This window comes from Lissotriton helveticus, chromosome 3_1, assembly GCF_964261635.1.
Source record: "Lissotriton helveticus chromosome 3_1, aLisHel1.1, whole genome shotgun sequence".
Taxonomy (NCBI): Eukaryota; Metazoa; Chordata; class Amphibia; order Caudata; family Salamandridae; genus Lissotriton; species Lissotriton helveticus.
Window position 1 is genome coordinate 559,031,747 of NC_136061.1, and position 22,827 is coordinate 559,054,573.

Sequence of the window (22,827 nt, forward strand, 5' to 3'; positions counted from 1 at the left end):
TGATTGATTGATTGCTTTATTTCGATATGCATATATCATAAAAGCAGTACAAAAGATAAAAACAGCATGTCGAAAAAAAGTATGACTGTACATTCGATGAGAGAATAAAACACATTAGATCAGCATAAATTAATTTAAAAAAAGGATTAAATTGATATGGACAGTCTTCTATGTCTAATCAACCAAGCCCATTTTAAAAACTTGGCAACAGCACAAACAATGGGAGGGGCTGTATTGGTTAAAAGAATCCGGAGGGCAACAGAGTACTGGCGGGTACCCAATTCTCTGCAGATAGGACCAAGCCATCGTGATCTGGGGCGACCATAGTCCGGGCATTCGAAAAGAAAATGTGGCACCGTCTCTGATTTATCGGGACAGAGAGCACAAAAGCGTGATGAGGACTGGGGTTTATTCCACCTGGAGCAGAAGTCGGCCAAGGGTAGGGTTCCTAACCAGAATTTGATGTACAAGGACCGATCCATGGCGATTGTTATTATGTCCATGTACGGCTCGTAGGTGACGACATCTTTTATCAGCAGAAAGGCTGCGGTGGTTTTGCAGTGCTGCTGGCTACTGATGCGCTTCACACCAACCCACTCCCAAAAAAGTTTTTTTAAGGTCTCCTTCGGGGGAGCGGAGTGGCTATGCCAGCAGGAGTCCAGGCCTAGGTCCCCTAAAAGATGTTTAATGTCCTTCAGCCATTTGATGCTATGCCAGCCGTCGGAGTGCATCACCTCAGCTAGACCATTGGCATAAGATTTTAGCTCAGGAACCCTCCACAGGCGAACACACATTTTAAAATTGAGGACATACTCTGTCTACACAAATCTTTTGCATGGGCCCAGGATGTGAGGACACTCGAGGATTGCTTCTTAAGCTTCAGATGCTTCTTGGATTTGGGGTAATGATGTAGGAGGGCGATGTGTCAGCTACAGAGAAAGCAGGTATCTTCCAGCTGCCATCATACTTTCCAAGCTATAAAATAAAGACTTGGACATAAACAGAGTTCTACATTAATTAATGGTTCTGCACCACCATGGTTTGTATTTGGTATAAGGCCAGGAAAATACAGAAACACTCCTAAAACTGTTGCAATATCACCACATTATAATAACCATTAGCTATTCACTTGCCTTTAGGATTGACACATTCAAAACCGCTGACCAATGTAACCATTGTAAAACAACTACTTTTAATCACTTTGACCTTCTCACTGGGACAACCAAAATACACACATAAAATAAAGGTCATGGGGGAAACAAGTATGAAATGGACACAGTCAGTGTTATGATAACCGTGCACTGGGGCTTCTAGTACAAGCGCAGCAGGGATGATGCATCTAAGGCCAGCAAATCATGCAGACAACACTACTTTGCCCCAAGTAATAGAGTGAAGAGCAAATTATCACACCATGAGTCTCAACGAAAAAGGCAGCTCGTGTGTGCAACCTGAGACACTCATCAAGTGAAGGAATACATTTAAAGTATTTGTAAAAGGGGATTATGTTTTTTTATATAATAATCCTTTAGGCGGTGTTTGATTCTATTGGCAATGGCAGTCCGAGATGAATGCTACAGCACCATTTTAGTGCTGGAAACAGATTGGTAGTCATGAAATATACAAACTGGTTTTTGTGTGAGGGTGCACTATCGTTTTTTATTTTTATTTTTATTGAAGCCAGAAATGTTTAACATACACATAAAATCAATGCATCATTAAACCATAAAACTCCCTTAGGGCAAATACACAAAAAATTCATACTACATTAATAATACACCTAGCAAGGATCAGAAAATGCATTTACACAATAATAAAATCCAAGACCACAACCCTACCTACTTAAGCATCCTAAAAACAGTCTCCCAACCCTGTTTTAATGAAAATAAATTCCCCATACCTTGTTGAATTTCTTAATACCTCCCACCCGTAATGCAAAAATACCTTCACTTTTCTTAACTGATTTTATCTTATGACCCCATTCCAAAACAGAGGGAATCAAATCTGTTCGCCATTTTTGCAATAAAAGCGACCTAGCTACTGCCATTGCTATATATAAGAATGTTATCATTGGATCCATGAGAGGAAGATCAGGATCGAACCCAAAAAGAATCAATTTGTCATTTACTGCCAATTGGATGTCACGTTCATACTCCAAATAGCTACATAGATCTACCCAAAACTGATGAATTTTGGGACAACTTAAAATAATATGAGACCAATTAGCTAATGGATAATTCATACAGCAAAAGCATTGAGAAGATTGGCTGGCAAACATTTCTGATAGAGAGTAGGGAGTTCGATACAATAACCATTTGCTGAAAAACAGCATCCTTGGCCAATTCGCCCCTCTCAATGTGCTAAAGTTGAGTTTATTAATAGTTGACCAAATAAGAGATGACATCTCTAAATGTTCATGATCCGACCATTTTTTTAGTGCCTTTGGCTCAAGATCCACTCCCTTAACTGAAGCTAGGTATTTCTTCCAAGCGCCTGGCTTTTTATCCGATACCCTCACTCGTAGTTCATCAACCAACTGGTTCCATTCAACCAAATGAGAAACATCTATTTCTGTAAGAAATGTATACAATATACTGTATGAACTTAGTTAAAACAAATCATTAAAAATCAATTGCGACATTTCTGCTACAGTCACCCATTTCCCATTTCTCAAGAAATCCAGAACTTTTACGAATCCGGCTGCTGCTCATTTTGACGCAAGATGTAATGATTGTTTAACCCCAGCCAGAGGCAGGATCCCTTCTAACAATGTAGCTGAATTAATTACCGGAATAGAATATCTTTTGAACAAAGCCTGTCGTTTTTTTAAAAACCAGTGAAGGCACTTATAACGAACAAGTTTCATAGATATAAAAATCAACACGGGGAATGAATTTGACTGTCTTTACACATTAAATTCATAAAACTATTACAAAAAAAAGTTTGATTGCGGTAAAAATTTAAATCTAGATAAATATTGTGCAAAATACGCATGATAATATTCCCTGAGATTTGGAAGAGCTAACCCTCCCTGATCCAGGTCTTCATGTAAAGTGCTGAGGGCGCACTATCGTGATGTAAGGTTTTGTAGCCTATAGAGCTTCTAGCTTAAAAATACATGTAATATACGTGTATGATCATAACTAGAGAATCTGCTTTGCATGCATATGCGTTTCCCTTTTACTCTAACAGTTAACTACATTAAGGAATGGTTTAGTGACCGACTAGTGGTCCGACAAAACACTCCTACCACGAATCACGGCAGAATGCTGAATGTGTGAACCCTGAGGTCCACATATGTGCATGCTGTCAGTAACAACCACCATCTCTGCCTAGTGTGTGCTTATTTACTGAAAACATATACAAGAATAAGTTAAGCATGCCAACTATCACATATGACATCAGAGAAACGTTTTGTACTGTGAGTAACATAAAAGACAACTGTGTTTCTACTACGTAGAAACTCATCTATGCAGTTATAAGAAATGGGGAGGCAGATCTTTTTCCATTGCTGGCTCCAAACTAGCTGTGGAAATCCCTACTCTGCTCTCGAAGAGCAGAAGAACACCTGCTGAGGTTCTGGAAGCGCCTAAAGACCTGGCTGTTCTCTGAAAACAATCATAGTAGTCATCACAAGTTGTGCGGAATATCTCCCTATGCGCTAGAGACTCCAGTCTAGAGTGATGGTCCATATAGTGAATGAAATTAAATAAATGAATAAATAAATCAAGTTATCTTCTACAGAGGTGCAAGTGTTTTCATTTAAGCTCATCGTGTTCCAGTATCTTACTTGTTTTTTAAGTAGGCCAATATAGTTTAGTCTTCGTCACATCATTAGTTACCTTGAATTTTTTCATGGTGTCCAGATCCTGAGCTGCATCTTGAGAACCTGGAATTCATAGAGAAATAATTATGGAGGACACCTATTGGAATTTTACTTAAATATGTTGTGTTCTTTCTCATAAGAATGTTAAAGATATTGTAAGTGCAGAGGGATTTTCCAGCACCACCAAAGAATATTTACGCAGCAATATGTACAGAAAATACATCATTTTTCTATCCTCAGACTTGAAATGTAAACAGGGGCAGGGACTCACTAACACATCTCACACTTCACTAGTCCGATCCAAGGGTAAAAAAAAACAATCACCATAAACATTAAAAAAAGTTTAATATTCGAGCATGTTACGAAATTTGCCAATTGCAGCCATTCCTTTTTTCACAACCACACCTAAAGACTGCACATTTTTGTCTCTGCAACAAATAATTAAAATATTATTCTTTATTTATGGTCTGCTGAGGCAAGGTCACAAACACATACCAACACCAGAAAAACAAATGCAGCAGTGAGGCAGGTTCCATTCCTTCCTCACCCAGCACCCCTCTTATATAGCCTACGTTATGACCATCAGATTGTATTGTATTGGATTGGATTGGATTGCTCATGAATTGAGGTTCGGCCCCTGTAGCTTGTGTTGTTCCTATTTTCTGGCTACCTTTTGTACCTTCCTCCCTAGCCCATAGCTGGCTTCATGCTCCCAGGTCTCCATTACCTGTTACCGTCCCGTTTCCCATCCAGCCCATATTTAGGGGAGCATGCTCTGCCTTCATGCAGCATCTTTTCCCTTACCATACATAACTCCATTCCCCATTCCCTGTCGTCCTGTTTTTGACCTGTTGCACTGCCCCATTTCTAGGCTCTTTCGCTTTTCGCAACTAGGTCCCCTAGGTTAATCAATTGTTTGTCGTAGGATGAGTTTCATACGCCCAGTAGTATCAAGATGGTAGTTGCTTCAATCGTCAGCCCTGTGGCTTCCTCCAACCTGTTTGTTACGCTTCTCCAGAAGGGTTGTAGTTTGGGGCATTCCCATATCATTTGAAGGAAAGTACTCTATTGGCGACAGCGGCGGAGACATCTATCATCTTTTGCTCTTCCTATTTGGTATAATAGTGGTCTGGTGAAGTAAATTCTGTGTAGGATTTTCAGCTCGCCTTTAGTGCCACCACTCTTGGAAATTGTAGCACCTCTGTCCAGTCCTCATCCTCCAATTTCCCGATATCTCTGTGCCATCGGTCCCTCAATTGTACAGGTCCCCCTGCATGTTCCTCATCAGTGTGGCATATGTGGGGTAGATAGATTTTTTTGTCATGTGTCCATTGAAGAGGCTCCTTTCCAGTGGGGATTCCTCCATATTTTCATTCCCCTTACGGATCCTTGCTTGAAGTGCGTGACGCAGTTGTATACATTTAAACACTTGCATCAGTGTTGATTGTCCAATGTTATTCCATTGTCTAAAGCCTATTAATTCCGTCACTGGGCTGAGTTTTGTACCCACCCAGAGAGGAGTTTCCAGTGGCAGCCTTTTGTCACATCCCTTTCTCTGTTCAACTTTTTCCAGGTGATTTCTTTCTTTTTTTTCTCTCCCTCTCTCTCCTCTCTCTCTCCTCTCCCCCTCCACTTCTCTCCCCCCCCCCAATTCTTGGGAACTCTCCAGGAAAGCATAATTCTCCACTGATCTTAAGAACTTGTCTTTCACTCTTCTTTTAATCTCAAACAACAATTTTCACCTGATATACAGAGTTTCTGGTACCAAGAAGTTTCCCCTCAGCACTCCAAACAACCTTTTTAAGTCTCAGAAGCTCATGGCCTAAAACGATGACAGACACTCTCATCACACTCCTCAGCTCACTCAACAACAAACTCACACCAGCAAACAAATGCACTCCAAAAGCAACACGCACAAACTAGTGACTGCCTTCACAAAACTGGCATTTACCAACTCCATTTCCAGATTACTTTGCGAGTTCCATCTTGCTGCATACCGTGCCACATGCCTCTCTCGGGCAAATAAAACTGACAAGACAAGAATTCCAGTCCTTTAAAGACTTCACCATGGACACCTGCAAATACCTCCCAACCTCTACCTAACCTTTAACTAATGATAATTTCTCCCCTGAAAAAGGAAACTGAAAGTCAATGTGATATGCTCTACAGTGAAATCCAGCAGGATAAAGAATCTAACCCATCCTCCTCCTTCCTGTTGTATTCGAGCACCATACATTGATAGAAGCAATATGAGAAAGGGTGGTGAATGGGAAAGAGAGAGAAAGAGCGAAAGAGAGAGAGAAAGAAAGAGTGAAAGAGAGAGAGAGAGAAAGAGCGAAAGAGAGAGAGAAAGAGCGCAAGAGAGAAAAAGAGCGAAAAAGCAAAAGAGAGAGATAAAGAGCGAAAGAGAAAGAACAAAAGAGAGAAAGAGAGAAAGAGCGAAAGAGAGACCCACTTAGCATCTTTTGTGAGTCACTTGAAGGAATGGAGCTCAATGGCTGCCCATGACTCAAAAGTAAATGTGTAATTTTCAGAATGCAACAGCAGTTTCCCTAAAGGCAAAATGAAAAAGTCTTCCAATAAAGGAGTCATCATCAAGAAAGCTTTTTTCTTTATAATAGAAAAACCATAACAGCATACATCACAGCAAACACACAAAAAGAATAAAACTATACTGTTGTAACCTGTGGTTGTTGCTATGCATCTTCTCCATAGTTCCAAGTTCCCCGCTGCTCAGCCAGTGTGATTATAATAGAATGCTGACGAGTGCTTGGTTGGGATGAATGTCAGTTGAAGAGAGTGGGCTGAGCAGTAAGGATGCTGCTCCCAGAGGGGTATTTACTCTGAACCTGTAACTAACATATAACTTCCACTATAAATCTACACCTTATAATCAATGTGACTTGGCCACCTGACTTCCTACTTACAAGAGCGTATCCTACCCGGTGACTTAAGTCTACCAATGATAGACACACCCTATAGAGTACTTCAAACATAGAAGGCATACAAGTGGCAGTCAACCCTTGTCTGGTGTTGAATTTTTTCAAACATATGAGTGGACATTCTACTGTGCACTTGAATAATGGTGCAGTGTCTCCAAGTATCATAGTTTTGAATTTAATTTCGGGAGAGAAGTCACTCATCAGGGACTTATGGGTGCTAACGGATAATATTAGTCGATGTCATTCTGAGTTTGCTGTCTAAGTGTATTTGTCATTGCCATTCTGAATTCTTGTGTACGATGTTCTGAGTTTTCAATGCCAGCCTGAATTTTTGAAATGTTTTTATGAGGTTGTGTGCTAGTGTCTTATCTGCAGTTGTGACTTAAGGGTGTGGGTGGAGACTGTAGTGCCAAGATAAACATTTACCCGGTCCTTTAGTTTATGCAGGTATGGAGGTGAGGGGGTGTTTATGTACCCCGGGTCCTTCTAGGTTTATGCAGCAGGGGAGTATGCCTTATAGCCTGCATATGTTAATGACTTGTAGCTTGCATATTTGACGCTTTATGAAATGGGTGTCTTGTGTATTTGGCATCGCTGACAGTAGGGGGGGGTAGTGTTCATGTACCACTGCTCCGTGTTTGTGCCATGTGTGACGCAGTTTAGGGTGAGTGCGTACATTTCACCTAAATGTTGCATAGTGTTCTTCCTAAGGGGTTATGGATGGTGAGTTGTAGGGGCAGGTTTGTTGCACCCTAATGTTGGGTAATGCCCTTCGTAAGGGCTTAAGGACGAGTTGTAGAGGCATGTGTGTTGCAACCTAATGTGCGTAGTGTCCTTTGTAAAGGGTTAAGGAAGATGGATTGTAGGGGCATGTGTGTTGCACCCTTATGTTGTGTAAAATCCTTCCTAAGGGGTTAAGGATAAGCTGTAGGGACATGAGTGTTGCACCCTAATGTTGCGTAGTGTCCTTCCTAAGGGGTTAAGGCGAAGTGAAGGTGTAGTGTGTGTGTTGCATCCCAGTGATGCTGCAAGTGCTTTTAGGGGTGTTATTTGTTGCCTAAGTTCTGCATAGAATTGACCGTTTTTGATTATTATTCAAATATTTATAGGACAGTTTGATCTATTAATTCCATCTGTAGTCTTTTTGCAATTGATGATTTCGATAATTTTGGGGGATTTATTCATAGCTCATTACCAGCTTACGTCTGTTGCCATTTTTCACTTGTTTCTCTAAAAGGGAGGTTGTAACCTGTGGTTGTTGCTATGCATCTTCTCCATAGTTTCCAGTTCCCCACTGCTCAGTCAGTGTGAGTGTGATGTAATAGAATGCTGAGGAGTGCCTGGTTGGGATGAATGCCAGTTGGAGAGAGTGGGCTGAGCATCAAGGATGCTGCTCCTGATGGGGTATTTTCACAGAACCTGTAACTAAGATATAACTTCCACGATAAATCTATATATCTTGCAATCAACGTGACTTGGCTACCTGACTTCCTACTTACAAGAGTGTATTCTGCATTACAACACATACAATAATTAAAGACAAAAGAATACCTCAGATGGCAACAATTCATAAAGTGGGATACAAAAGAATCAGTCAAATCCCTTGATCGCACAGCTGCTTTTAAGAAACTGGCAACATGAAAATTGTATCTTCAGAGAGCATTTGCAAAAATAAAAGAGCTGACCATGCCTGTTTAAAACCTCGCTCCTTAAGAAGAGGGATTGAATATGCCTTTCTAGGGACCCCAAAGTATTTACAGAAAAATGTAACGTGCATAGTGTCCTGCGGAGGCCTTTGGTCACAGCCACAGGGTGCTAGGGTTAAAGGTTCATGCCACCCCTGAGTAAATGTCAAACGCTGATGCAACAAATTCAGCCTAAGGTAGGGCTCTACAAATAGGTTAGTTTTCAACAATAAATACTTTCACCCCAAAGCCTTCTCATTTGAAGAAAAACTCAAGTGTCTAAAGGTGGAATCAGTCATGGGGAATCTTCAATATCATTTATTCTGCTACTGCTGCAGTCGGGGCATCTCTGAACATTTGTCCAAGAGTCTGCTGCAGCTTACAGAGTACTCAACTTATATACATTTGTAGTCACACAGGAAATAGTAAAAACAATTATCTCAACATAGAATTATCATAAAACACATAGGTACTTGAGAAATGCAGCGTGTCATTTATCATTAACAGTTGATTGGTTTTCTTCCTTTCTCACAATTTCAGGTTACACTTTAACCAAACTATTATTCACTGGCAATAACAACACTTTAGGTAGTTTGTAGTATTTATAACTAAACTTATGAGAACATCTGTGCAGCGTCAGATTCGCTACTGGTTCTCAGGCCCTGGTGATAGTTTACAAGACGAAGTGATGGAGAAACGCTTTTCTTTAGTGATCTTTGAATGGGAAGGGAAACATTCTACAGTTGAAGCCTTTCCTTAGGCACTTAATTCAACTACCCTTTCCATTAGCCCAGTTGAGCCCAGCTAAACATGATTATCCCAGGAATACGTTTGCGTAAAGAATAAAGAAGAGAGAACCCGCTTTCTTCCACTGAAGGTTATCGAGATTCAAATTTTCAGCTGGAGGTTTTCATTAGTTGGATCAGAGATTATTTCTTCCTGCTGCTGCTCATGACTTTGCAACAGTTCTTCAATCTGATCTTCAATTTGAAACTGGCCACTGGTACCTTTACCAGGATCTTCACCTTCATCAGCAGCAACTTCGCCATTTTCAATGTTGTCTTTATGTTCCTCTGAATCCACACTGCGAACCAGAGCTGCACTATGTGAATTTGTTGTAACTTGCTCTTTAAGTCTAGCATTCCTTGTTAGGAATGTGAATGACATCAGCTGAAATGTGTTGACTTAAGCTGTTGTCAGTTTCAGTTATGATGTTGCTGCAGCCACAAGCTTCCCAGTGGGTGTATATTAAAGCTCTTCATCTTTAAATGATATGCTTTCATCATTTTATTACTCGCGACGGGATTTGACACCCACCGAAGAACCCAGCGTGCCACAAGGAAAAGAACTGCTTTCAATTACAGAATCAAGGTTGGTTAAAGTCTATTCATGCTGCGCGCAGTCGAGTGAATTAATTACTTTTTACTGAAGACTTGCGAAAAATTGGCTTAAGGAAAGTGAGTGAATTGGACTTATGGCAGAAATATAAAGGGAACGTGAACTTATTGAAGTGAGCGCGAGCTGGTTACTCTATTGTTACTTGTGGGGTTTGCCATTTTTAGTTAGATCTGATCACAAGCCCCTTGTGCACGTTTTCATGTAGGAATGTTGAGAGCACCACTCCGAGAATTAAGAGATGGATTGAGGGGCTCTGGGAATATCATTTTTGTGTGGAATATTTGCCTGGACTTAAAAATATTCTGGCGGATTTCCTTTCTAGAATGCCTTTGCAAAAATATGTTTCCAGCAATCCTGAATGTCTGAATGTTTCCTGGGTGAAGGAGTCAGCTCTCAACAAAGAAGAATGGGAAAATAGTTTTGGGAGTGATGAAGCAAAGGGTGCCGGTTATGGATTTCACTGTCAATGGTTGGCCCTCTTTAAAAGATGTTCCTGATTGTGCTAAAGGTTACTGGAATGTTCGAGACAAGTTGAACATTGTACAAGGTGAGCTTTTCCGGGGTGATAGATTGATACCTCCATTTCTGATGCGAGAAAAAATAATCAATCTTGCACATTAAGGGCATCTTAGCCGCAGTCTTATAAAGGCAAGGGTCAGAGAGTCCTATTGGTGGCCGGAGGTTTACCGCCATGTTGAAGAAATGATCAAGGATTGTACCATTTGTGCTGGAAATTACAAATCTAGGAAGGGGAGGACTACTCCTCTTTCTACTGTTGCCATACTTGAACATCCCTGGCCTAAACTCGCAGTAGACATAGTTGGTCCATTTGACAATTTAGCTCTCTCTGAGAGATTTGTTGTTGTCCTTGTTGATTATACGTCAAAATGGGTGTCTGCCTCTTGCATGAGTTCTGTAGTGACAACATTTTTTATTGAGTTTCTCAAGGATGCTTTCACATGTGAGGGTGTTTGTTCCTGATATCCTTGTTTCTGATAACGGGGTCCTGTTAGACCTGGCATCCTTGGCGTGGTTTCCCCTGACTTTTTGATCTCTACCTCCTATGTTTTTGACTCTATGCTGGATTACGTTTTGCTGGTTTAGATGCTTTGGGCACTTTGCCACTGCTGATCAGTGCCAAAGGGCAAGTGCTCCTAGTAGGGCCTGTACAGGTGTAAGGGACATGCTGCAGTAGTGGATTACTGCCAAATTCGTTTTTCACTGTAGCAAGGCTACCCTGCCCATAGGACAGAATGAGTGGGGGTGGGGGCCCATGGGTGCCTGCCTATCTTCCCCCAGGAACAAGATAGAAAATCCAAACCTGGTTTCTCTGGATTCAGAAATCCATAATACATCTGTTAGCATGGGTGGTTTTTAAATGTTGTGTCTGAAAATAGCACTTTTAGAAAGTGGCTAATTCCTTGTCCAGTCTGCCTGGGGGCCTGCCTGGGTGTGCGAGTTAGAGGGAGTGTGACAGTGTCTGGGAAAGCTCCAGCAGTGGGATGATAGCTGGCTGCCCCTGAAGGTTAGGGGGAGGAGTGGTGCTGGGCTGTGCCCTGCCTTTACGATACCGGCTCCCCTGTCTGCTGGATGACGGATGTCCCTGCCTCCATACTTCAAAGAGAAAGATTCCCCAGGACCGAGAGACTCTTGCCGCCAGGGTCTGGACAAGGGCGACCCGTGCTTAAATCACACAAACCTCAAAGGCATCAAAGACAATTTTCTGTATAAAGGAAAGACCTGTGTACATTAGACTCAGACTACTTCTGACTGAAGAGGAGAATCCCTGCTGAAGAGGACACCGTAAGAAGACCCCAGGAACAGTGCTGCCATTGCTGTGTGTCTGGAAGCTGACCTGCTGTCTTTTCTTGTCCTGCCTAAGAGGGACCGTGGGGACTGTGCTGTGTGCTTGGTCCCCTTCCTGCCAAGAAGAACTCTCCAAGGGCTAGAAGTCGAGCTAGCCTCCGTATCCCAGAGTTCAGGGACAAAGAAACTCTGCCGTCATCATCGCCCTCCCTCCTTGCTGTGTGTGGGGGGAGCGTCTTTTTGTCTACAACCGACCAGGAGAGAGTGAGTGCTGCGTGAGCCTGCCGGCTCGTGCTCGCTCTCCCCAAGCTCAACCCCACGAGGCACCATCAGAGCCGGGGCGGCCGCTCTTCGACCTCCTGACAGAAGCGCCGTGGGCCCCTGCCTCTGGCCGTGAAAACCCGGCGTCCCGCGGTGCCCCCAGTGTCGAGATCGCCAAAGGAAAAGTGCTCCGGGAAGCCGAGGGGGGCTCGCCCAAATCGCCGCGCAGGGATTGGCCCAGCGTTCCCCGGCTACCAGCGTCACCAAGGACTTCCCGGGAGCTGCGCTGTGAGTGGCCGAATCCTTGCCACGGCATCGGAATCCCCGAGAGCCCCTCGCGGATTGGCTGCCGAGTTGCCGGGACCGACGGAGCCCTCAGGGACCCGGGCTGCCGTAGCCAAGACCCCCGATCTCCCTGGTAGGAGCGCGCTGCCCCTTGTGCCTCTGAGCGCCTTACCAGGTTGACTGTTCCCGGGACCTCTGCGGTGTCCTCTGGCTCGCGGCTCTACCGCTAATACCCGCACCTACGGGGGCACTCGGAAGCCGCCCCTTGCCTCTGCTCTTCGTGGTCTGTTCCATCGTAGAGTCCGGTATCAGGTGCCCGAACAGCGCGGTACTGGGACTCCAGCTGAGAGGCTCCCCGACATGCCAAAGCCTCAAACAGGCAACCCAATTACTGGGGGCAGTGCTGATCCTACCCCGGAGCAGGGGAGAGAGTGCCAGAGAGCCTGAAAAACCCACAGTGGTGGCTACATCGTGCATTCTGAATTACACCATCTTTTGCAACAGACTTGTTTTACTCTTTAAAGAACACTTTCCACAAGAAGAATACTTTTTGTTCAAGAAGCATATTTTATGTTGGTTTATGTCCGTTTTAAGTCTGTCTAAAAATATATAAAAATATTATTTTTATATTATACCTGTGTGGTGTCCGTTTGTGGTGTTCATTATAATTACTGAGGGTGTTGGTGCAAATACTTTACACATTGCCCTGGAGATAAGCCTGTCTGCTCTGCCAAGCTACCAAGGGGGTGAGCAGGGATTATCTTTTGACGTACATCCACCTTGCCTTGACTAGAGGAGAGGGTCCCTAGTTGGTCAGAGGCCGTGGCCCTACCAAGTATGGACCCCCAATTCTAACAGGTCCAATTTACTTCTAAAGAGATGTCAGATTTTCTTAAGGATCTGTCCATCAGCCATCACAAAACTGTGCTTTATGCTCCCCAGGCTAATAGTTTAGTCGAGAGCATGAATAGGTGGATTAGAGCCTCTGCCCAGACTGCCTTAGAGATGAGAGTACTGCTTAAACCCATACTCAGAGAGAAGTTATGGGCACACAGGAATACTCCAAACAGTGTGATTGGTTGGTGTCCATTTAAAAAACTAAAGGGAAGGACAGCTGGTTCCAAACTGAATCCTTTATGGTTGAGTGTAAAGGACAGGAGTAGTGTTGTAAATAACTGGAGAGTAAAAAAATATCAAAGCAATTATAAACGGAGGTTTGATATCAAAATGGGGGCAAGAAAATTAGTATGGAAAGTGGGTGATCTTGTATTTGTGAAAAAAGCAGTTTGGTCACCAAAAGGTGAGTAAAAATATTTTGGCCCAAGGTGCATTGTCAAAGTTATGAACAATGTTGTTATGCTTGCTGGTGGGGAAGTTTGGAGCATGTCTCGTTTGACAAAATGTAGGAAGGGGGATGAGCATGTCAAGTCTCAACCTCGGTCTTTTCAGTCCAAGAATGGTCACTCTCAATGCAAACTTAAAGATGGTCATTCTCATTATAAATTGAAATCTCACACCAGTCTGCCACAAAATGATCTCTCTCAGTGTATTAACAACAAAGCTTGTTCGGATTCTCTCACTCGCAATACTAGAGTTAAGAAGTCACCATTGTATTTGCAAGACTATTATTATCTTAAGTAATTGTTGTGAATTGTTTTTCTTTTTGTTTTCTTCTTCTATTTTAGATCAATGACATTTACCTTTTATCTCCCTCTCATATTTTGTTTACATTATTATAAAAGGGAGATGTGTTGTAACTTGCTCTTTAAGTCTAGCATTCCTTGTTAGGAATGTGAATGCCATCAGCTGGAATGTGTTGACATAAGCTGTTGTCAGTTTCAGTTATGATGTTGCTGCAGCCTCAAGCTTCACGGTGGGTGTACATTAAAGCTCTTCGTCTTTAAATGATATGCTTTCATCGTTTTATTAGAATTAGTGTTTGTTTTCGCCACTTCTTCATCTGCCATTTTCATTCTTCTCGTGTGAGTGGCGTGGATCCACGGTGGGACTCCGGCATACATCACAGCAGTGCTTGTCACTAGCCGAACTTGATAGAGGCCTTTTCAATGCAACTCAAGCAGTCCTTCAGACAAGCTTCTTTAATAGGAATCAGTCACCTGGCTGCAGGGGATGGCACTGAATTTCTTTTGACATTAATGTCTACCCTCACAGTATTTAAATACAATGTCATCAGTTATTGACACTAGTGTTGCTGAAGGTAGATAGGCAAACCTCATAGCTCTGTCCAATAACACTTCATGGGGTGAGCGAGTCATTTGGTCTTAGGGGGATTGTAAAGCTTATGAGAGCAAGTGGAAGAGCTTCGGGTGATTTCAAACTGGCGGATGCACAAACTTAAGCCAACCTATTTTCTATAGTGTCATTCTTATTCTCGACAATGCTAGCCGATGGAGGACGATAACTGCAATGAAATGTTTGATCAGTCTGGAGAGCTGGACAAAGAAATTAAAAAATGCAATTTCTCAATAAATTCAATAAAGGTTGGAAGGCCAAACCGCAGAATCAATTTCTTCAACAAAATGTTGGCAACTGTCAGTTTTCCGGGAAGAGTAGACCTACCTAGATCCATTTAGAAAACAAGCAGACAACCACAAGAACATACTTACAGCCATTGCAAACTGGCATCTCAGTGAAGCCTGCTTGAAGCCTTGTAAACAGGCACTCTAATTTGCCGATATCACAATATCATTAATAGTCACAATAGTTCTCTTTCTCGGATTACTTCTTTGACAAATAACACACCTTTAACACAGATATTCTGTACATAATTCTGTGAAATTCACACAGTCATGTTCTGGTTCATCATGATTGCTGTTTAAAACAGGTAGCAGCGTTGAAGGTTTTCATATGATTGCACCTTCTGATTGAGATCGTTTCTGCTGCCAGTATGATTTGCTCATACCCTGTAAGGTAGTAGTTTGTAATGTGCTGAGTTATGGTGTGAATAAAAAAAAAAAAAAATCACTGAATGAAGAACAAACACAATTACAGTATGTCCCATTAAAATCCCTTCACTTTGTTCAATTGCAATGCAAACAGATGGAACCGCTTTTAGACAACCAGGAAGAGCTACAGAGATAGGATCTAACACAGCAGAGAACTATGTGACCGGTCTCATAACTACCCAGTGTATTTGGGAAAGGGCAGGTAATGAAACCCCTCTCTTCTCATGACAGAAAAAGTAAAGAAAGAATTCCTCATCATAGTCAGGCATTCAGAGCACAGGTGCAAAATACAAATTTTCTCTCTGTTCCCAGAAGGCCTTCATATATTCGTCATCAAATGGTACCGATCCCATGAGTTAGCCTCATTAAAGGCTTCACAGTCAGGGAAAAGTTTGGAATCCACTGACAAGAATAGCCAACTATTCCCAGGAACATCCTCATCTCCCTCTAGGTGCATGTAAGATTCACCTTTAGAATTGCAGAAAGACATTTGTTTGAGACTTTCATTGGTCCTTTTTCAATGTGATGGCCATGTAGGATCACTTCTTTTTTTACACTACTGAATCTTTGTATGTTTCAGCAAGATGATTCAGAAGTGGAACTGTATCAAATTCGCAAGGCTCCTTCACCTCTTTGACAGTTTGCCCAACCTATACTTTAGGTCTCGCCTGTGAGAGCGCATGCAAAGTCACATGCAAAACATTTTGTTTACTTAGGGGGCTTAGAGCCCACCCATTGCTTACCAGTGGTTGGCTTCATCATCTCTCATTTCCCTGCTTCTCTTTGACCAGCAACTGATCATCATCCCCTTTGGTATTGCTTTGATGGCACAAGCAGGGCATCAATGTACTGGACCAGAATGGAGTTACAAGCAGTGTTCCCTGTAACGCGCGCGCACCTTCCTAACCCCCGAGTGCGCAGAGTGCCGAGGGAAGCGCGCACACATCCTGCGAGTGCTTTCGCACTGCCGCTTTTAAAACGCGAGCGGCGCAAAAACGGTAATTCCGGCTGTGGCTGAGGGCTGTTTGTGGCCCTTTGTGAACACATTTGTTAATTGCAGCCCCGTCATGCGCTGCAATTAACAAACATTTTCACAATGGCTCACAAGCCGCCCCCAACCGCGCTCCCTTAAGAGAACTTGCTAAATGTCTTCTCTTAAGGGAGCGTGGTTGGGGGCTGATTGTGAACCATTGTGAAAATGTTTGTTAATTGCAGTGCATGATGGAGCTGCAATTAACAAATGTTTTCACAAAGGGCCACATGGTTTCATAGCTTCCAAGGTTTCAGATTGCTTTGTGTGACATTATTATAATTTCAGTGTAATTATGAGTGACATTTTAACCACTATGAGTGACACTTTTTCGCGAGCAAAAGCATGCAGTATAGATGAGGGAAACATGTACATTTCAGAAATGACACTCATTTGAGCAAGAAGAAACTAAGAAAATCTTAAAACTGCTACAAATCACAGAAATTGAAGGGCACTAAGCTAGTGCCCTTGTAAACTGATCATAATTTGGGAAATATGCAGTGTATCATTGGTACATTCAAGTGCTTTCAACAGGGTTATAGGACATCTCTGCTGTGATAAATCCCTGTGGTAGCATTCATTTAATAACGACTTACATTTTCTCTAGTAAAGTCATAACACTACACTGCACAACCGAGGTAAGGAAAAAAAATGGAGCTGCCGCTGTCCTTGAGAAGTTTGGCTCTTTGTGTGTCACACTCATTGGGTCAGCCGGCAGCATGCACTCTCAGCTGCTGTACAGTATAAAATTCAGTCTCTCCCTAGTCGTATCGCTGGTGAAGACCTCTGAATGCAGAACTGGTCAGTGGCATGCATATTTGTATTTTGTGTAAAAATGAGAACCTTTTTGTGAATTAGCGAACTTCAAACCTGTATGGATTGTGTTAAAAATTGCTAGATTTGCTGTCCCTTCTTAGCCGTGTTTGTGAGAGGTGGACCTGAGCTAAACATCACCTGCTCAGCCTCTCCCGGACATGGAGGACGTGTTGAAGGAGAGTTTTAGTATTGCCAGCCGACTGCAGCAATTATTGGGGGCCCGGGCTGGGGCATAGGCTGAGGGATGAAACAAACATCGGAAAGCACCAGAAATAAAAGTGCACATAGCTCAGGTCTGGAACAGCAACTTATATGTAATTGAGGATTTTTAGTTACTACATTACCTGCTTTTCTCAGGCACTGATCATCATGTTACTGGGCAGCTGATCCCGGCTGGTGGTGCCGCAGCCGAGTGGGCTGTGTCCCACTCCCGGTCGCGTGAGATCTTGTCTGCCCCCGCTGTGCAGTTAAACATACTGCAAACAAAGCATCCACTTGCTGCAGCACCCACCTTCGCTGCCTCTACTGTAACACTGGCTCGTGGTGCTGTTCTGGCCGAATGGTGCACGTGGGCTGATTCCATTTCTTGACGCTCGCCGGCCAGGTTCGGAAATAATTATTAGGCGGTGGGGGGATGCCATAATTTAGCTACACAGCTCAGGCGGCCCGGCAGCAGCAGGTGCAATTATCAGTAGTGCTGCCACCAGCCAGCCGACCACCATGATTCTGGCGCCAACCGTGAGCTCAGCCGTGGTGACAACTGTTCTCGGAGCAAAGCATGCCGCCCGGACATGCACATTAACGGGTGTGCTCTGGGTTCCAGCGGCTGCCGCGGTTCGTGGGGTTGGTTTGGTGGGTCAGAACACAGGGTTTACATATTGAAAAACAAATCCTGAATTAACAGCACGCTCATTCCCACTGCAAGCAGTCTCCCTTAATTTACTTCCCAGGATCTGCATCCTTCCCCAGAACTACCCGCTCACGTCGCATCGATCGGGCGGGAGCAGGAAAAGATGGAGACTGAACTCTCTGACAGACAAGAGCAGGTGTCCTACTGGCTGTGAATATGGCTATGAACCAAAGGAAGTATAGTGGAATCAGCACATGCCTTCAAGGTTCCTTAAGTTTCAACCAGAAGATGGATGATCTCAAGAGATCAAATATTGGACTTTCTGTTCCTCTACCTGAAAGTAAGAGAAGCACTGACAGCACACACCACTAGTAACAACACAATCGAAGAATCCTCAACCCTGGAGGGTAGGCTACTAAGAGAACCATTGGCTAAGAAAGCCATCTCCCTAATACATTGGAAAATAATGTCTAATTCGCTGGAGGGAATGTCCACACTAAGGACTGCTTTGGAAAAAGATGTGGACACACTTGAGGATGGGGAGTGGGAGGAGGCGCTCCAGGCCCAGAGGGTGATAGCGATAAGGCCGGAGTTACATCTGGCGCAGCTGCGATTGCTGCACAGGGCATACGACAACGGGGTTTTCATCTATAACATGGGTATGGCCGGCTCCAGTGTGTGCAGCAGGGGATGCGTCACACAGAGATCCTACACACCATTTGGGCGGATTAGATAATCCAGCCTACGCCGTTCCAGTTGGACAGGGCTTCTACAGAGCAACAGGGACAAAAGTAGAGAATACCGTCAATATGCTTATACTCCGTATGTGGGGTGATGATGATCCTCCGCAGCACACCAAACTGCTGCTAATGGTGGTACTGGCAGTGGCTAAGAGGAACACAGCCAGAAGTTAGGGGGTGGGAGTGCCAAGCACGGACATTCAAGCCTGGGCGGAGGACTGGGCGGAGGACATGGACTGGTGCATGATGGCAGAGAAACCGGTATATACAGGAAGGGGATGCTCAAAAAATGGAAGGTGTGGAACCCATGGAGGAGGAACAGGGGCATGGATAAGTCTTCTTGACCAGGGCTAGAAGGGAGCATGCAGATGGGCCTACTGGATGGGGGTGTGTCTAAAAAAGTGTCGGACTACTTCGCTCAGTCAGGAAGCTAAAGAAAAATACAAATTAGGAAGTAGAGTAGGTAGTCTCCTGATTGCATTGCCAGCTCGTACACTGAATAAAAGCCCTGGACTTGTCACAGCACATGGCAGCGGAGAAGCCCCTCTCTGGAGGTAAAGTTAAAATACTTGCTGTTTGTGCCTTGCTATTAGATAACTTGTATGGGGGGCTTTCCAAAAGTTATTGTTTTCATAATTTAGATTGCGCTTCCAACTAAAATTTGCTCCTGCTAAGAGGTCCTAGGTGTAACAGGATGCATAAGATTACCTCAAGTTATGCCTAAAGGTTATTCCTTTATTAGTGAGTAGCAGTACCACAGACACTCATGCATGCACTGTGTACCACAGACACCTACGCATGCACAGCATGCCACAGACACCTATTCATGCACCGTGTACCGCAAACACTCGTCCATGCACTACGTACCACAGACACTTATGCATGCACCGTGTACCACAGACACCTGTTCATGCACTGCGTGCCACAGACCCTTATGCATGCACCATGTACCGCAGACACTCATGCACGCACCGTGTAGCACGAACACCTGTGCTTGCACCGCGCGCCAGAGACACTTATGCATGCACCGCGTGCCAGAGACACTTGAAGGGGCTCTGATTAACAGCGATACCTAAACAAAAGGCCACAGCGGCTGGGGAAACGAGCGGAACAGAAGGCAGAAAGGCACAAAAACAAGTAGAACAGAGGGCAGAAAGGCACAAAAAACGAGTGGGACATAGGGCAGAAAGGCACAAAAAACACGAGTGGAACAGAAGGCAGAAGGGCACAAAAACAAGTGGAACAGAGGGCAGAAGGGCACAAAAACGATTTGAACAGAGGGCAGAAGGGCACAAAAACGATTGGAACAGAGGGCACAAAGGCATAAGTAACGAGTGGAACAGAGGGCACAAAGGCACAAGTAACGAGTGGAACAGAGGGCAGAAGGGCACAAGGGCACAAAAAACGAGGGGAACAGAGGGCAGAAAGGCATAAAAAACGAGGGAAAACGAGTGGAACAGAGGGCAGAAAGGCACAAAAAATGAGGAAAAAACAAGTGGAACAGAAGGCAAAAGGGGCACAAAAACGATGGAAAAACGAGTGGCATAGAGGGCAGACAGGCACAAAAAACGAATGACAGAGGCAAAATACAGAATACAGAAATATAGGGGCAGCTTAGAACAGAAGGCAGAACGGGCAGAGAGGCACGGGGGCAGCGAGAGGAACAGAAGGGAAAACTGGGCAGAGATACGGGGCAGCGAGGGGTACAGAAGGAAAGACCGGGCAGAGAGAGCACGGGGACATTTCTCCACCCAATGAACTGTGCTCCAGTTAAGAATATTTATTAAAATCCTATGATGGTATCACCATTGAAGTCTTGTGCTTTTCTAAACTTGAAGTGTACTGGCCAGTGTAACCAATTCATGTCATGGCGTGCTTATTCAATTTGCAAACTGCCCTTAAGACCCTTATTGTGGTGCTGTATGTGTGAAAATGCACCATCTTTTTACTTTTTAAAGTAAACTTTTTGAGTGCCATTTGGCGCCGCAGACACGCGCGGTTTGGTTCCTGGTGCACATAGCCATGGTTGCAGCGCACAGAGACCCTCCACTGCCGCACACAGAGGAAAAAAATTAGAGGGAAAATTGGTTACAAGGCAAGTGTAAATTCTCCAAATCTTTCTTAAAGATCTGACTAAAAATCGAGGAACTTTAAGTATACCCCTGTGGGATTCAACACCAAATGAGAAATGTATTTGGGAACCGAAATGCAAAAAGATATTGTCTATCCTCATGTAGAGAAATGGAAAAAAATGCTTGACATAAGTAAATGACGGTATTCCATTCTGCACCTGCAGTGTTCCGAAACAATATCACAGCAGGATTTGGTTCTACCGGACAACTTGAAGTGTACTGGCCAGTGTAACCAATTCATGTCATGGCGTGCTTATCCAATTTGCAAACTGCCCTTAAGACCCTTATTGTGGTGCTGTATGTGTGAAAATGCACCATCTTTTTACTTTTTAAAGTAAACTTTTTGAGTGCCATTTGGCGCCGCAGACACGCGCGGTTTGGTTCCTGGTGCACATAGCCATGGTTGCAGCGCACAGAGACCCTCCACTGCCGCACACAGAGGAAAAAAATTAGAGGGAAAATTGGTTACAAGGCAAGTGTAAATTCTCCAAATCTTTCTTAAAGATCTGACTAAAAATCGAGGAACTTTAAGTATACCCCTGTGGGATTCAACACCAAATGAGAAATGTATTTGGGAACCGAAATGCAAAAAGATATTGTCTATCCTCATGTAGAGAAATGGAAAAAAATGCTTGACATAAGTAAATGACGGTATTCCATTCTGCACCTGCAGTGTTCCGAAACAATATCACAGCAGGATTTGGTTCTACCGGACAACATGGGATCATAATTTGACTTACTTTTCTCAGGTTCTGCAATATTCTCCATTTACCCCTCTGTTTTTCAATGTCCATAACCGGAGACTTCCAAAGACTGCCAAGAATTAATTTAAGAATAACTTGCTCTGTAATTTTTTCTATGGCGGGCTTTATTCCTTCTTCTGCTTCTTTTGAAAGTCTGTATTGCTTAGTTCTAGGAAAAACTGCATTGGGTTTGACCTTAACTTTGACTGGTTTTGAATAAGAAAAGAAAACAAATCTTTGACTGGTTTTGCACTTTGTATTGATCCTATCTATTTACTGGTGAAATCCCACATATATTATTTGACAGTACATCTTAAATTCAGAGGCAAGTCCTCTTTTGTAAGAACTGGGAACAACTGAACTCTTCGGTCTTGTGACTCTCTCCTTCTCTCTCCCCTTGAAAACACAGATCAAAAAGGCAGAGCCATCAGATTGCGGAACACCCAAAACCCCAAGACTAAGAGCCATCTGTGAACAAGATGAGAAAAGACATAGGAGTCCATCATAAAATGTTGTTACTCCACTGATAACACTCTGCTCTACCCACAGGAAAGTAAATCGCCACAGTACAACCATCTAAAAAGCCTTCAATAAAAGTAAGACACTCTTCAAGCTGCCAAGCAATGTTTTAACCCCCTTTCAGGTTACATATACCCCATTTGACCATATACTTCATCATAGACAAGATAAAAAATTTCAGACACGATGTTGAAAATACCAAACAAAATGAAAACTGTTTCTCATCCCCAGTAGCCACAGATAATTCACCCTCAAGCCACTCTCTACCATAGGCCTAGCAGACATCCTCGACACTCTCAAGGTCTTCACATATAAAGATATTGTCCTTCCTCATTGTGAAATTACACACACCCGTTCGCAACATCATCAATCCCTCACTCATACAAACCTCCTTTTACTAAAGCACATAAAACTGATCTGAACATGTCTTTTCTGTGAGAGGGCAGGGAGTTAGCTATTTCTCCCTCATGCTTGAAAGCATGACTGTTTAACTTTCTTTTAGCAATACTCACCTTTCCTTGTCTCCCGCACATGATTTGTGAAGTGACCCTGAATTCAGCTCTCAGACAGCTGTATGCACACTCTTACGCTCATCCTATATTCCTCACTACTGGTTCAGGACAAGCGTTTAATATGCCGTGGCAAGGTTGGGCTGGTCTTTAAATGGCCTTCGCAATGCATTCACCCATGGGCTCAGTTTTGCATTGTTGATGTTCAAAAGTACATCAACATATTTTTTATTAATTATGAAAATAATGTTGTAGCTAGCATAGCTCCATTGAGCAAATCCCACTTTGTATGTTGTTTGGACTATAAAAAGTTGTTTAAATG

General features: G+C 43.4%; 1 protein-coding gene across 1 annotated transcript in view; it reads right to left on the reverse strand.

The window, feature by feature from the left end:
* Nucleotides 1–22,827, reverse strand: part of DUSP19 (dual specificity phosphatase 19) — a 104,624-nt gene that overhangs the window by 70,919 nt on the left and 10,878 nt on the right. Inside the window, exon 2 of the mRNA XM_078680486.1 lies at nt 3,840–3,886. Within this exon, the coding sequence (XP_078536612.1) occupies nt 3,840–3,886 (47 nt within the window). The remainder of the gene's footprint in view (nt 1–3,839; nt 3,887–22,827) is intronic.